Genomic DNA, 14,439 nt, shown 5'->3' on the forward strand with positions numbered 1-14,439 from the left:
GAGAGCATTTTACCCATTGTGTATTTCTTGCTGCCTTTGGTGAAGATTACTTGAACATATATGGGTGATTTTTTTTTTAGAAATGAGATAACTTTGAATTATCTCTAGTTACAATGTATGTATATCATATCTGAATTTTTATAAGACTATGCATTGTTTTATGGAAAAAAAATAAAATTTTTAAAGTCAGCTTACACTTTGCAAATTGCAGTACATTAATTACCATTAGTAATAAATAGTGTATGGCATATCATTTTGAGATTCGGTGTTTTGAGTTACAGAAACTGATTCTCCTCATGCAGGTGGCCTATTTGAGGGGAAGTTTCTCTTTTACTGTGGACAACCAAATTATGCCGATGTATTTACGTTCTAACAGTTGCCTGAGTTGTCATTTTCTGTTTAACTGAGCACCAGATACCCACAAACCAGCTTCCCACAACAAAATCATAGATAACTTCCCATAGCAGTCCTGTGCCCTTTATGGAGACTCTGCCTTCCTCTAATTTCCCAAATTTCCAAACTCTCACCTCTCCTGGTACAGATTTACAAAACCAAGTGTGTCAGCCTTATATCAGAAAAAGCTCTGGGGTGCCAGGGGGCTCAGTTGTTAAGCGTTTGTCTTCAGCTTGAGTCATGATCCCAGGGTCCTGGGTTCAAGGCCTGCATCGAGCTCCCTCCTCAGTAGGAAGCCTGCTTCTCCCTCTCCCACTACCCTGCTTGTGTTCCCTCTCTTGCTGTCTCTCTCTCGTCAAATAAATAAATAAAATCTTTTTTTAGGGTATCTTAATAAAAAAATAAAATAAAGAAAAAGCATTAATGAGCTCTATTTTCTTTGGAAAGGAAGAACTGTGAGTGTTAAACTAAAGACAATTCAAATCAGGTTAACACTTGCCCTTGGCTGGGGGGGAAAAAACCCTCTAACTTACCATGATTAATATAGCATATTCATTCAACCAGCCCCTGTGGGTCCTAGAACATAAGAAATTTGTTTCCAGCATATCCAGTGAATAGAATAGTGGAATTTTAAAAAATATTTTATGTATTTATTTGACAGAGAGAGAGATCACAAGGCAGGCAGAGAGAGAGGAGGAAGCAAGCTCCCTGCTGAGCAGAGAGCCCGATGCGGGGCTCCATCCCAGGACCCCAAGATCATGACCTGAGCCGAAGGCAGAGGCTTTAACCCACTGAGCCACCCAGGCGCCCCTAGAATAGTGGAATTTTTAAACTGAAGTACAACTGTTTGTTATATAGTGAACGGAATGGAAATTCCAACTCTACAGATGCAGGAATTTGGGGAAAATGGGTCTGCTCAGTGGATTATTATCTTCTTGGTGCTCTTTGGTTAGACACTTCAGGTCACTGACTATGAACAAAGTAAACCCTGCTCTTTTATTAACCACCTGTGAAAATGAGGGCAAAGGATCAACTAGGTCATGGGCAGATTGCCAGATTTTCTCTGATGAGCTAGAAATAGATGCATTCAAAAATGGGCTGACCTCTTCCTTTTATACTTCTCTCTTTCCAACATATCAACACCTACTTAGATAATATTTATTATTCTTATCTGAATTGTGAATGCCAGAGTAACCTCTCTTGAAAAATTATGCTTTAAAATTTCATGAAATTATACACTCAACTTTTATTTCTTAGCTTGGAATATATATGCCAATTTTCTGAAAACTTTGCATTTTTCCTCCTCTGTAGTCTTTTATGGATAGTCTCCAATAGTCAAAGCTGTACAATGTAAATTTGCATGGCTTTATGAGGATAATTTATTTTATTTCATTCTCAGAGAAGCCAGGAAGCTATCTCTTTTCCAGTTGGGATGCAACTGAATATCTGGACTGGAAAATTCCTAAGTACACTGGGTATATCATTCACTCTCATGCCACTATGTTTAACATCTTTTGAAAGTAGAAGCCTAGCATAAGAAATTGTCAAGGCTTAAAAGTAATGGGATGGGATTTCCACCAGCTCATATCCCCCTTTTGGGGGGGGTAGGGAGCATGAAGGGACTTTAGAAAACTAATATATCCATGGATTTATAAGTTGTTTTCTATTAAAAACATTTTTATATCAAATCATCTGTCTAGAAGAAATCTTCCTTGATAGGATTTTTTTTTAATAAGTAGCCTAAAATCCTGTTCTCTTGTGTTTAGGCCCATAAGAAAAGGAAGGAAATATTTAATTCTAAAGAAGTGCAGGAAAACTGGTTTGTAACAGAAAGTGGAAATTCAGCCTAGCAGAGCTGCTCTCTATAATGCTTATATAAGGGGGATGCAGAGTTCAGAGTGAGATGAAGGGTGATGTTTAGACACAAGTTTACAATATGCTTCTAAGTAGTACAGATGGTACTCTCAAGGCTCAGCTTCAAGACAACTTTAAGACATTGAAAATAAAAATAAATTTGTTGAATGAGATCAGTTGCCTATAGGGGCACATACCTCCAAGTGCTTTTCTATTAATAGGTATTCAGGAGTCTCTCCAACACCAAATTCCAATTAATATGGCTTTGATGTAGCTCCAACAGAACATGACTGGAATATGATTCCAACCAAGGAAGCTGAAACCTGGTTAATATAACCATTCCATGGCTTGACAAAGACTGTGCCAAAAAAAAGAGGAAGGATGGGCATGGAGCCTAGACAAGGAGAGCAGAATAAGCAGGTATTTAGTTATTCGTAGCTGAGTTCTGCACTGCCCAAGGAAATCATGTTTTGATTGGTTGAACTGAGCTTCCTAGTCTGCTGAAAGGGTTACCTTTAGAGTGGAAATTATTCAGATGCTTCCCTCCACTGAGTCCCAGTTTCCCCATCAGTGTGAACCATAGGAGATAATTTCTGAGAGGTATACTTTGTATAGGGACATGCAGGCCCCTGTCAAGACCTGACTTTATAATTAGAGAACTGAGGAGCCATTGCAATGATTGAGATTATCAGGAACTAACAATGTAAAAAAATATAAGGATCAAATTAGCTAATCCACATAAGGCACTCAGCATCATGCCTAGTCCATTGATAGTGCTTAATAATAGGTAATTATGATTATAAATACCATACTTCATTGAAGCTATCAAAGTAGCTCTTCTTCACCAAGAGTAAATTATGAAGAAATAGAATATCTGAATAGACCAATAACTGTGCTCACTTCGGCAGCACGTATACTGAATAGACCAATAACTAGTAAGAAGATTAAATCAGTAACCAAAAATATCCCAACAAAGAAAAGGCTTGGACGAGATAGTTTCACTGGTGAATTCTATCAAACATGTAAAGAATTAATGCCAATCCTTCTCAAACTCTTCCAAAACTAATTGAAGAGGAGGGGTTACTTCCTAAATTATTCTGTGTGGTCAGCATTACCCTGATACCAAGTTACATAAAGACATAACAAGAAAAGAAAACTAAAGACCAGGGATGCCTGAGTGGCTCAGTCAGTTAAGCTCTGCCTTTAGCTCAGGTCATGATCCCAGGGTCCTGGGAATGAGCCCTGCATCGGGCTTCCTGCTCAGCAGAGAGCCTGCTTTTTCCTCTCCCTCTGCCTGCCACCTGTGCTCCTTCTCTCTCTGCAAATAAATAAAAATCTTTAAAAAAAAGGAAAAGAAAAAGAAAACTAGAGACCAACATCCCTGATGACTATTGATGCAAAACCCCTCAACAAAATCCTAGTGAGCAGAATTCTACTACATGTTAAGAAGATTACATGATGACCAAGAGGGATTTATTCCTGGAGTGCAAGGATAGTTCAATGTACAAAATATCAATCACTATCAGACAAAATTAACGGAATAAAGGCAAAACGGTCATATCAATTCATGCAGAAAAAGCACTGGCTAAATTTAACTTTCTTTCATGATAAAAATACACAACAGTGTAGGAATAAAAAGAAAGTATTTCGGCACAATAAAGGCCATATATAAAAAGCCCACACTGTATTCAATGGTAGCATCATACCCAATTCTGAAAGACTCAAAGTTTATCCTCTAATATCAGGAACAAGACAAGGATGTTAATTTTTGTCCCTCTAGCCAACTAAGTATTGTTGAATAACATTGGAAGTTCCAGCCAAAGCAATTAGAGAAAAAACAGAAATAAAAGGCATCCAAATTGGAAACAAATAATTAAAATTATCCCTTTTCACAGATGATATACTCTTTTTTTTTGAAGTTGGATATTTTTTTCCAATTTATTTATTTTCAGAAAAACAGTATTCATTATTTACTCTTATATGTAGAAACCATAAAGATTACACACACACAGGGGCACACACACACTATTATAAGTAATAAATGAATTCAGCAAAATTATAGGACACAAAACACAATTGCATTTCTATACACCTATAATGAGTAATCTGAAAAGGAAATTAAGAAACTTTATAATGGTATCAAAATCGGAGATAAATTTAGCAATAGAAGAGGACTTTTATACTGAAAATTACAAAACATTGCTGAAAGTAATTAAAGAAGACAAAAATAAGTGGAAAGATAAACTGTATTCATGGATTAGAAGACCCAATATTGTCGAGAGTACTACCCAAAGCAATCTAAAGATTCACTGAAATACCTATTAAAATCCAAATGATGGGTTGTGGGTTTTTTTTTTTTTTTTGCAAAAATAGGAAAAAAATCTATTCCGAAATTCATATGGAATCTCAAGGAATCCCAAGTTGCCAAAACAGTCTTGAAAAAGAAGTACAAAATTGGAGGTTTCAGGCTTACTGGTTTCAAAACTTACTACAAAGCTACAGTAATCAAAACAGTGTGTTACATAAAAACAAACAAATAAACCAATGAAATGTCCAGAGAGAGTCCAGAAATAAACTCTCACGTATATGGTGAAATGATTTTTCACAAGGGTGCCAATACCATTTAAAGGGGAAAGGACAGTCTTTTCAACAAATGGTGTTGGGAAAATTAAATATCCATATGAAAAAGAATGCTTTTGGAGCCTCACTTTGCACCATATACAAAAATTAACTCAGAAGTGATCAAAGACCTAAACATATAATCTTAGAGGAATACCTAGAGAAAAACTTAATAGTATTAGATTTGGCATGATTTTTTGAACAGCATTATTCTCAGTTGCCAAAAGGTGGTGGAAATGATGTAAAGATCCATTGACAGATAAATGTGTAAACAGAATATAGCATATACATATGATGGAATATTATTCAGCTTTAACAAGGAAGGATGTGTTGACACATGTTTCCACATGGATGAACCTTGAGAACATGCTAAGTGAAATAAGCTGGACACAAAAGTCTGATTCCAATTATACAAGGTACTGAGAATAATTCAACTTATAGAGACAGATAGTAGAATGGTGGTTGCCAGGAGATGAGGAGAAGGGTGAATGGTGAATGGGGAGTCAGTGTTTTATGAATATAGAGTCTGAGTTGCAGAAGATAAAAAGAGTTCTGGAGATGGATGGTAGTGATGGTTGCACATGGCTGTGGATAATACTTAATGCCACTTAATTTTAATACTTAATTTTAAAATAATTAAATAATTTTAAAATAATTAAATTTAATACTTAATTTTAAAATAATTAAATAATTTTAAAATAATTAAAATTGTAAATTTTATGTTACATATATTTTACTATAATAAAAATATGTAACCCCTCCTCCTCTAAATCTGTACTCTCCAACAGATTTCTGGTTATCATTTCTTTTTATGGATAATTTTCCTGTGTAGAAACATACATGGCTTTGGGGCACCTGGGTGGCTCAGTGGTTTAAGCCTCTGCCTTCGGCTCGGGTCATGATCTCAGGGTCCTGGGATCGAGCCCCACATCGGGCTCTCTGCTCAAGGAGGAGCTTGCTTCCCCCTCTCTCTCTGCCTGCCTCTCTGCCTCCTTGTGATCTCTCTCTATCAAATAAATAAATAAATAAATCTTTAAAAAAAAAAAAAAAAAGAAAATACATGGCTTAGTAAGCCCTACCCTGACAGTCCTCAAGGCTGACAACCAGCAGTCATTCTGATTTATACGTCAGGCTCTTCGAAGTGTAGGTATCAAGGAACTACATCTTACAGAAGGATAACTGGCAAAACTTCATTTCTAGATGATAAATTACTGTAACTCAGACCCTAAAAAGCAATGACTGCCTAAGCTTGGGCTCTAGGGAAGTTTTGGTTACCTCTTCTCTATTAGCAAAACCGGGCCTATTATAAAATGCAGTGCAATTGTCAACTCCAAGATAGGCCCTGTTTCCCCTTCCTTATTACAAAACTAACTTTAAGTTAAAAATACCCAAGACTGGGGCACCTGGGTGGCTCAGTCACTTGTATGACTGACTCTTGGTTTCAACTCAGGTCATGACCTCAGTGTCCCTGAGATTAAGCCCTGTGTCAGGCTTCACCCTCAGCGGGAGTCTGCTCGAGATTCTCTCCCTTCTCCCCTGTCCCTCCCCAACTCGTACATTTGCTCACGCAGTCTCTCCCACTCTTTCTCTTGCTTTCTCTCAAATAAATAAATCTTAAACAAACAAACAAACAAAAAATACCAAGGAACGATTTCCTAAACCACAGTTACTTTCTCTTCCTGTGTTAGACAGTCTACCTTGTTGGAGTAAGAACTGGATAAAGACTTACTACTGCTGTAGAAAATCTCTGAAACTACTAATGTATTCTAAAGTCTTCAGCTGCTTCATGTGGGAACATATGTGGAATGTGTCTTTTTTTTTTTTTAAGATTTTCTTTATTTATTAGAAAGAGAGAGCACAAGCAGGGAGAGAGGCAGGCTGAGGGAGAGAGGGAAGCAGATTCCCAGCTGAGCAGGGAGCTGGATGTGGGACTCAGTTCCAGGACCTTGGAATCATGACCTGAGCCGAAGGCAGATGCTTAACTGACTGAGCCACCCAGGCACCCCCACTGTGTCTTTCTTACACTGCCAACATTGTGAAGGGTGAGAGAGTGAGGAGAAAAATAGCACCGTTCAACTAGGAAGGCAGTTTTAAAAGAATAGGGTAAAAACCCTTCTCCTCCTTATATTCCAGCCTCCCCTGTCTTCCCAAGGCTAAGATGGGAGCCTCTTCCATGTGCTATTATGGGTGACCATTGTTGGGACCATAAGCCTTCTCATATTGCACTGACACCACCTGTTTACTCTATCTCCCATTGGAATGGAAGCTATTTCACAAACTGTGTCTTCAGTCTGTTACCTCAGGGCTAGGGCTGTCCTGGCACACAATAAGAACACAAAAACTCCTGACCAGAAAAATAAACAGCATACTGCTGTGTTTCATTAACTCCACAATCCCAATAATTATTAGACATTTCATTTACAAGACCACTAAAAAAAAATACAATCAGAAGATACCAGAAGTTGTAAGATGTTCCAGTGTTAGGGTTAATTCACCTCGATTTCAGGCCTGGAAGAGGGAAGAGATGGCCACAAAAAGGTTGAAGACTAATTGGTATCACTTCATAAATTCAGATATGTGCATATACATTTATACAAACAAACACCTTTTTTAATTAGTTCACTTGGCCTATCTTGAGCTTTTCCTCTCAGACCAGATGTTGTTACAGATTTTAAAGAATCACCCTCTTGTCTGAACACCAGGTAACTAAAAATAGAGGGACCTGTCCCCATTTCTTAGCTATGGTTATATTCTGAAGCTCTGAAAAAGAGTATTATTTGTTGTCTCTACCATGGCAGTTTAAATGATGAGAATCAGTGAATTAAAGGGGAAATACTTTTGCCTCCAGGCAAGATTATAATAAAAGAAGCCCATTCATCATCTGCTGAGGGAAACATGTCACTACAAAAATTACTAGGTAATGAAAAATCTGGGCAGTTCCATTGCACTTTTATCAAAAGATCTCAAAACAGTCCCACCATGTCATCAACAAAGTCTTGTCATCAACAGGATACAAAATAGGAAGTGGCCCTTTCCATAGTATTGTACATCATGAATTTAAGATTTTTAAAAGGTTAAGCCAATTAATAAAAAGCAAATAATAATGGTAATCATTATATATACAGATACACTTACAAATAAATGCATACACATACACACACAGAACTTTACTTTGGTGACATATCAAGTGAGGTCATGTGTGCATATTTGATTGTAAATCCCTAAACACCACCCAAGCAATAATAAGGAGCTGAGTTTCAATCCTGGCTCTACCACTTCCTCCTGCTGTGACCTTAAGCAAGTGTATTACCTTCTTTTTTTTAAAATTTATTTCTTATTTATTTTCAGCATAACAGTATTCATTATTTTTGCACCACACCCAGTGCTCCATGCAATCCGTGCCCTCTATAATACCCACCACCTGGTACCCCCAACCTCCCAACCCCCACCCCTTCAAAACCCTCAGATTGTTTTTCAGAGTCCATAGTCTCTCATGGTTCACCTCCCCTTCCAATTTCCCCCAACTCCCTTCTCCTCTCTAACTCCCTATGTCCCCTGTGCTATTTGTTATGCTCCACCAGTAAGTGAAACCATATGATAATTGACTCTCTCTGATTGACTTATTTCACTCAGCATAATCTCTTCCAGTCCCGTCCATGTTGCTACAAAAGTTGGGTATTCATCTTTTCTGATGGAGGCATAATACTCCATAGTGTATATGGACCACATCTTCCTTATCTATTTGTCCGTTGAAGGGCATCTTGGTTCTTTCCACAGTTTGGCGACCATGGCCATTGCTGCTATAAACATTGGGGTACAGATGGCCCTTCTTTTCACTACATCTGTATCTTTGGGGTAAATACCCGGGAGTGCAATGGCAGGGTCATAGGGAAGTTCTATTTTTAATTTCTTGAGGAATCTCCACACAGTTCTCCAAAGAGGCTGCACCAACTTGCATTCCCACCAACAGAAAGGGTTCCCCTTTCTCCACATCCCCTCCAACACATGTTGTTTCCTGTCTTGCTAATTTTGGCCATTCTAACTATGAAAGACCCACAGCAAATATAATCCTCAGTGGGAAAAAGCTTGCAGCCTTCCCGTTGAGATCAGGAACACGACAAGGATGCCCACTCTCACCACTCTTGTTCAACATAGTATTAGAAGTCCTAGTAACAGCAATCAGACAACAAAGAGAAATAAAATGTATCCAAATTGACAATGAAGAAGTCAAACTCTCTCTCTTCACAGATGACATGATTCTTTATATGGAAAACCCAAAAGACTCCACCCCCAAACTACTAGAACTCATACAGCAATTCAGCAACATGGCAGGATACAAAGTCAATGTGCAGAAATCAGTGGCTTTCTTATACACTAACAATGAAAATAGAGAAAGGGAAATTAGAGAATCGATTCCATTAACTATAGCACCAAGAACCATAAGATATCTGGGAATCAACCTAACCAAAGAGGTAAAGAATCTGTATTCGAGGAACTACAGAACACTCATGAAAGAAATTGAAGAAGACACAAAAAGATGGAAGACCATTCCATGCTCTTGGATCGGAAGAATAAACATTGTTAAAATGTCTATACTGCCTAGAGCAATCTATACTTTTAATGCCATTCCGATCAAAATTTCACCAGTATTCATCAAAGAGCTGGAGCAAATAATCCAAAAATTTGTATGGAATCAGAAGAGACCCCGAATCACTAAGGAAATGTTGAAAAACAAAAATAAAACTGGGGGCATCACGCTACCTGATTTCAAGCTTTACTACAAAGCTGTGATCACCAAGACAGCATGGTACTGGAATAAAAACAGACACATAGACCAGTGGAATAGAGTAGAGAGCCCAGATATGGACCCTCAACTCTATGGGCAAATAATCTTCGACAAAACAGGAAAAAATATACAGTGGAAAAAAGACAGTCTCTTCAATAAATGGTGCTGTGAAAACTGGACAGCTATATGTAGAAGAATGAAACTCAACCATTCTCTTACACCGTACACAAAGATAAACTCAAAATTGATAAAAGACCTCAACGTGAGACAGGAATCCATCAGAATCCTAGAGGAGAACATAGGCAGTAATCTCTTCGATATCTGCCACAGCAACTTCTTTCAAAATATGTCTCCAAAGGCAAAGGAAACAAAAGCGAAAATAAACTTTTGGGACTTCATCAAAATCAAAAGCTTCTGCACAGCAAAGGAAACAGTCAAGAAAACAAAGAAGCAACTCACGGAATGGGAGAAGAGATTTGCAAATGACAGTACAGACAAAAGGTTGATATCCAGGATCTATAAAGAACTCCTTGGGGCACCTGGGTGGCTCAGTGGGTTAAGCTGCTGCCTTCGGCTCAGGTCATGATCTCAGGGTCCTTGGATCGACTCCCACATCGGGCTCTCTGCTCAGCAGGGAGCCTGCTTCCCTCTCTCTCTGCCTGCCTCTCTGTCTACTTGTGATTTCTCTCTGTCAAATAAATAAATAAAATCTTAAAAAAAAAAAAGAACTCCTCAAACTCAACACACACAAAACAGACAATCATATCAAAAAATGGGCAGAAGATATGAACAGACACTTCTCCAATGAAGACATACAGATGCTATCAGACACATGAAAAAATGTTCATCATCACTAGCCCTCAGGGAGATTCAAATTAAAACTACATTGAGATATCACCTTACACCAGTTAGAATGGCCAAAATTAGCAAGTGTGTTACCTTCTTTAAGTGTCAGAGAATTGTAACAATATGCACCTCACTACAACCATGGTCCCTATAAAGCACTTTGAAGAATGGCTGGCATATGGCAATTGCTCTGTAAATATTAGCTCCCTGCATTTGAACTACAATAGACGCCCATTTACCACTCCCACAAGGCCCACTTCTCCCATGCAGCCTGGCCTTAGTTTCACAATGTTTTCATTTCATCATTCCCAGTTTGGTCTCACTTCCCTCGCCACCCAGTCTGGGACCCATACAACTGCTGCATTTGGTACTCCTTGGGGTTCGTTCTCCTTGGCCCTTCCACCTCAACTTTCTACCATTCCTTTTATGATATCCCCAGGCCGGGGTCTTTACAATGACCCCAGCTCTGTCTTCTCAACTCTAATCCATCCTACAAAGCTTTACCTGTTTTATGAAATCCCTAAGCATGGCCTTTCTCTGCTCAAAATTCTCAAAGCTTCCCCACTTCCCAACTAAGTTCACTTCTGACCACAGCATTCAAGACATCTCATTTTTGGCTTCCATCAACCTTTCCAGGTATTTCTTCATCTTAGCCAATCTGATGTACTTACCCTTCTGCCACATTCCCTCATATCCATGGTTTTGTTCATACAATTTTCTTTTATTGCAATGTCCTCCCCTTCATCTCTGCCTTTAAAAATCCTAACCCTCCTTCAAATTCCACCTCCACTGCAATGTACCTTTCCAACCTCCTTTGAACTGTCTTCTGTGTGTCTTCTTTGGGATCCTTATATTTAATCTTGCATTGGGGTTGATTCCATCATAAGGCCTGCTTCACATCTGTAGTCTATCTGTGACTTTGCTTATACAAGTGGACAATAAATATGGATGTTACCCACTGTGTTTAACTGGTTATGTATGAATATGCATATTTACTTTGAGCCTCTGTATCAAATATGCAACTAAAACAGGAAGATAAAATCAAATAAACTCTTGGTGTTTGTTGCCATATTTAGCAATATATGGTGGGGGTGCTGGGTTGTTGGAATCTCTACCCAACAGAATCTTCCAGTTCATCAAACCAATAAATCATTGGTTCCTTTAACATGCAACAGATAAAAGCTTGGCCATGATGTTCACTCAGTTAACTATAGTACTGCTAAAAATATCTTTTTTTAAAAAAAATATTTTATCTATTTATTTGACAGAGAATAGAGAGCACAAGTAGGCAGAGCAGCAGGCAGAGGTAGAGGGAGAAGCAGGCTGTCCACTGAGCAGGAAGCCTGATGTGGGACTCGATCTCAGGACCCTGGGATCATGACCCAAGCCAAAGGCAGCTGCTCAACCAAGTGAGCCACCCAGGTGCCCCTGCTAAAAATATCTTAATCTGGATATGGATTTAAACTGAAAATTGAACAATACATGGTTTTGCTTTTGTTTGTTTGTTTTAGGTTTTGATTTAGCGATGTTAGGGGGAGAAAACAAAACCATTATAGTTCTTGCTATAACAGAGGGCTTAGTGAAATCTTCTATCCAATCTCAGAACAGAAAGTTGTAGACAAATAGAGCTAAGATTCAGTAATTTAAGATAAGCCTGTAGAATATCAAATGAAACTATTTTTTAAAAAACGTATGTTAACTCTATATCCACTGTTTTATAGTTTCCAATGCCAATGAGGCCTCATGCTGAGCAAGCCAGACAAAATATGGTTTGTTAAAGTATATGGAAAACAGTGATTTTTGAAAATCAGAGTATCTTGGTAATGGATCCCCAAAGACTTCTCAGATTTTTTCAGTCTGGTCCTAAGCTACTTGGCTGGGAAGATGACCAAAAAAATGCTCTAAGGGTATCTCTGGAAAACACAATTCAAGAAACCTTGCCTCTTGAGATTACCAAGAACTTTGACATGGCTGTGTAGCCCAATCTAATCAGAATAGTCAACAATTAAAATTCAGTAATGCCTCCAACAAGAAGACAGATTAAATAAATAACAGATTAAATAAATAAATAACTCAAGATGATGCCTTTGGAGAGCAGCAACACTTTTTTTTTTTAAGTAACTTCCTTCTCCTGCCTCTAAGTTGGGAAACTACCACAGGAACAGCCATATTATTAATAGTTTTACAGGTCAGTTCCTTTCTTTAGTGCTATGCATAAAATGATCATCATTTCCAAGTTTTCCCAAACTACTATTATTCCACATGATTCATTTTAAGTAGGGACAGTCTCTTAATTCTATAATCTAATCTTTCATATTGTGGATTTTCATATAAATAAATTCATGTACCAGTTAAAAAAAAAAAAAACCTCCCCAGACAATCTTACCCCTAATCTTTTATTCAGACACGTTTACTCTGAAAACCATGGACAGTTAATGAAAGGCCAGTTTGGGCCATTGCTAAGGCCCCAGTGCTTATTCTCATTGCCTCCTTTTCTATCCTTTGAGAACCTTATGAGAATGTAAAAGGCTTTACACACTGCCTCTCACTAGTTCGAGTTCCCCTCAAAGTCTTATTCTCTAAAAATATTGGGGCACCTGGGTGGCTCAGTGGGCTAAAGCCTGAGCCTTCAGCTCAGGTCATGATCCCAGGGTCCTGGGATCGAGCCCTGCACCGGTCTCTTTGCTCAGCAGGGAGTCTGCTTCCCTTCCTCTCTCTCTCTGCCTGCCTCTCTGCCTACTTGTGATCTTTGTCTGTCAAATAAATAAATAAAATATTTAAAAAAAATAATCTTTAAAAAAAATATTAAACAAGTTTGTTTCCTGAAGGCATCCAGTGAATGATCAAAGCTGTCCTCTGACCCCATTCCTTCTATAACAGCGTTAGGAAAACTCACCGTTGGCATTTCAATAATTGATGGTCTGGGGATAGAAGTCTGGAAAGTAACTGCTTCACAGTCCGATTTACCTTCTAGTGACCCAGGTGAATCCTCAGCGGTCTCAGAAGGCTGATTGGAAGTGTGGTTGCTTGAATTCAGATTTGCACTGCCATTTTTCTCTGAGCAGATGCCGGAATCTTCCCTTTTCTCTGGAGTTCCTTCTTCCCCTTTCGAGTGACATGAGTGCCTCTCTGCTTTGGCCATGGGCTGAACATAGACGGTGGAATGAGTATCAGCTGCGCTGGGCTGATCAAAGGGTGCATTCTCCCTTGTATTCCCAAAACAAGCAAGCAGAGCTGAGCATGGAAAAGGATGCATCCTTCTAGATGGAGACTTCAGTCTTTTGGTGAGCCTTGCTTTCCATGTGGACATGACCTGCAGTGAAACATTGCCAAGTTCAAAGTGGGGGAAACTTTTCCAGGGGTTCGATCACCTCCAGTATCCTTATAGTAACTATTTCCTTCCCTGAAGAGAAGGACTTTCTAGTGGTTACCCTTAAATAGAAGATTAGGAGATGGCAATGCCACCCTCCCTTAGAGAAACTTAGCACCCAGTTCCCCTCCGGGAAGCGTCTGTCCCAGGGCGATTTCACGCTCTTCGTTCCTCTATGCTGTCAGTGGCTAAAGAAAGCTGTCTGTGAGGCATGTGTTGGCTTGGGTTACAGTCCCCAGGCAGGGCAGACGCTTCAGTGTAAGGCAGTGCCAAGTCAAAAGACAGTTGCTTCAGGTTACCTTGAAGGCATAAAGATAATGTAGTCTGATAGCGTCCGCCATAATAGCGTCAGCCTGTGTATCAATAACATCATAACAGCAGCATAACCTTCTTTGGTTACCCCCTTCAAATATTTATTCTCCCAAACAAAACAAACACCACCCAGTTACCCATCATGATCGAGGACCTCTAGAGGGTCTTTGACCCTGGCAGCTGTTTCATTATTAAAATAGGAGGTAGATTTGAATCTTTTGTCTGGAGAGATCCATGTTTGGGTTTGATGTCACAGGGA

General features: G+C 38.9%; 1 protein-coding gene across 1 annotated transcript in view; it reads right to left on the bottom strand.

Moving 5' to 3' along the window:
• Positions 1 to 13,808, bottom strand: part of FAM107B (family with sequence similarity 107 member B) — a 227,979-nt gene extending 214,171 nt beyond the window's left edge. Inside the window, exon 1 of the mRNA XM_044226484.1 lies at positions 13,395 to 13,808. Coding sequence (XP_044082419.1) covers positions 13,395 to 13,808 — 414 coding nt within the window. The remainder of the gene's footprint in view (positions 1 to 13,394) is intronic.
• Between the last annotated feature and the right edge of the window lie 631 nt (positions 13,809 to 14,439).

Source organism: Neovison vison, chromosome 12, assembly GCF_020171115.1.
Source record: "Neovison vison isolate M4711 chromosome 12, ASM_NN_V1, whole genome shotgun sequence".
Taxonomy (NCBI): Eukaryota; Metazoa; Chordata; class Mammalia; order Carnivora; family Mustelidae; genus Neogale; species Neogale vison.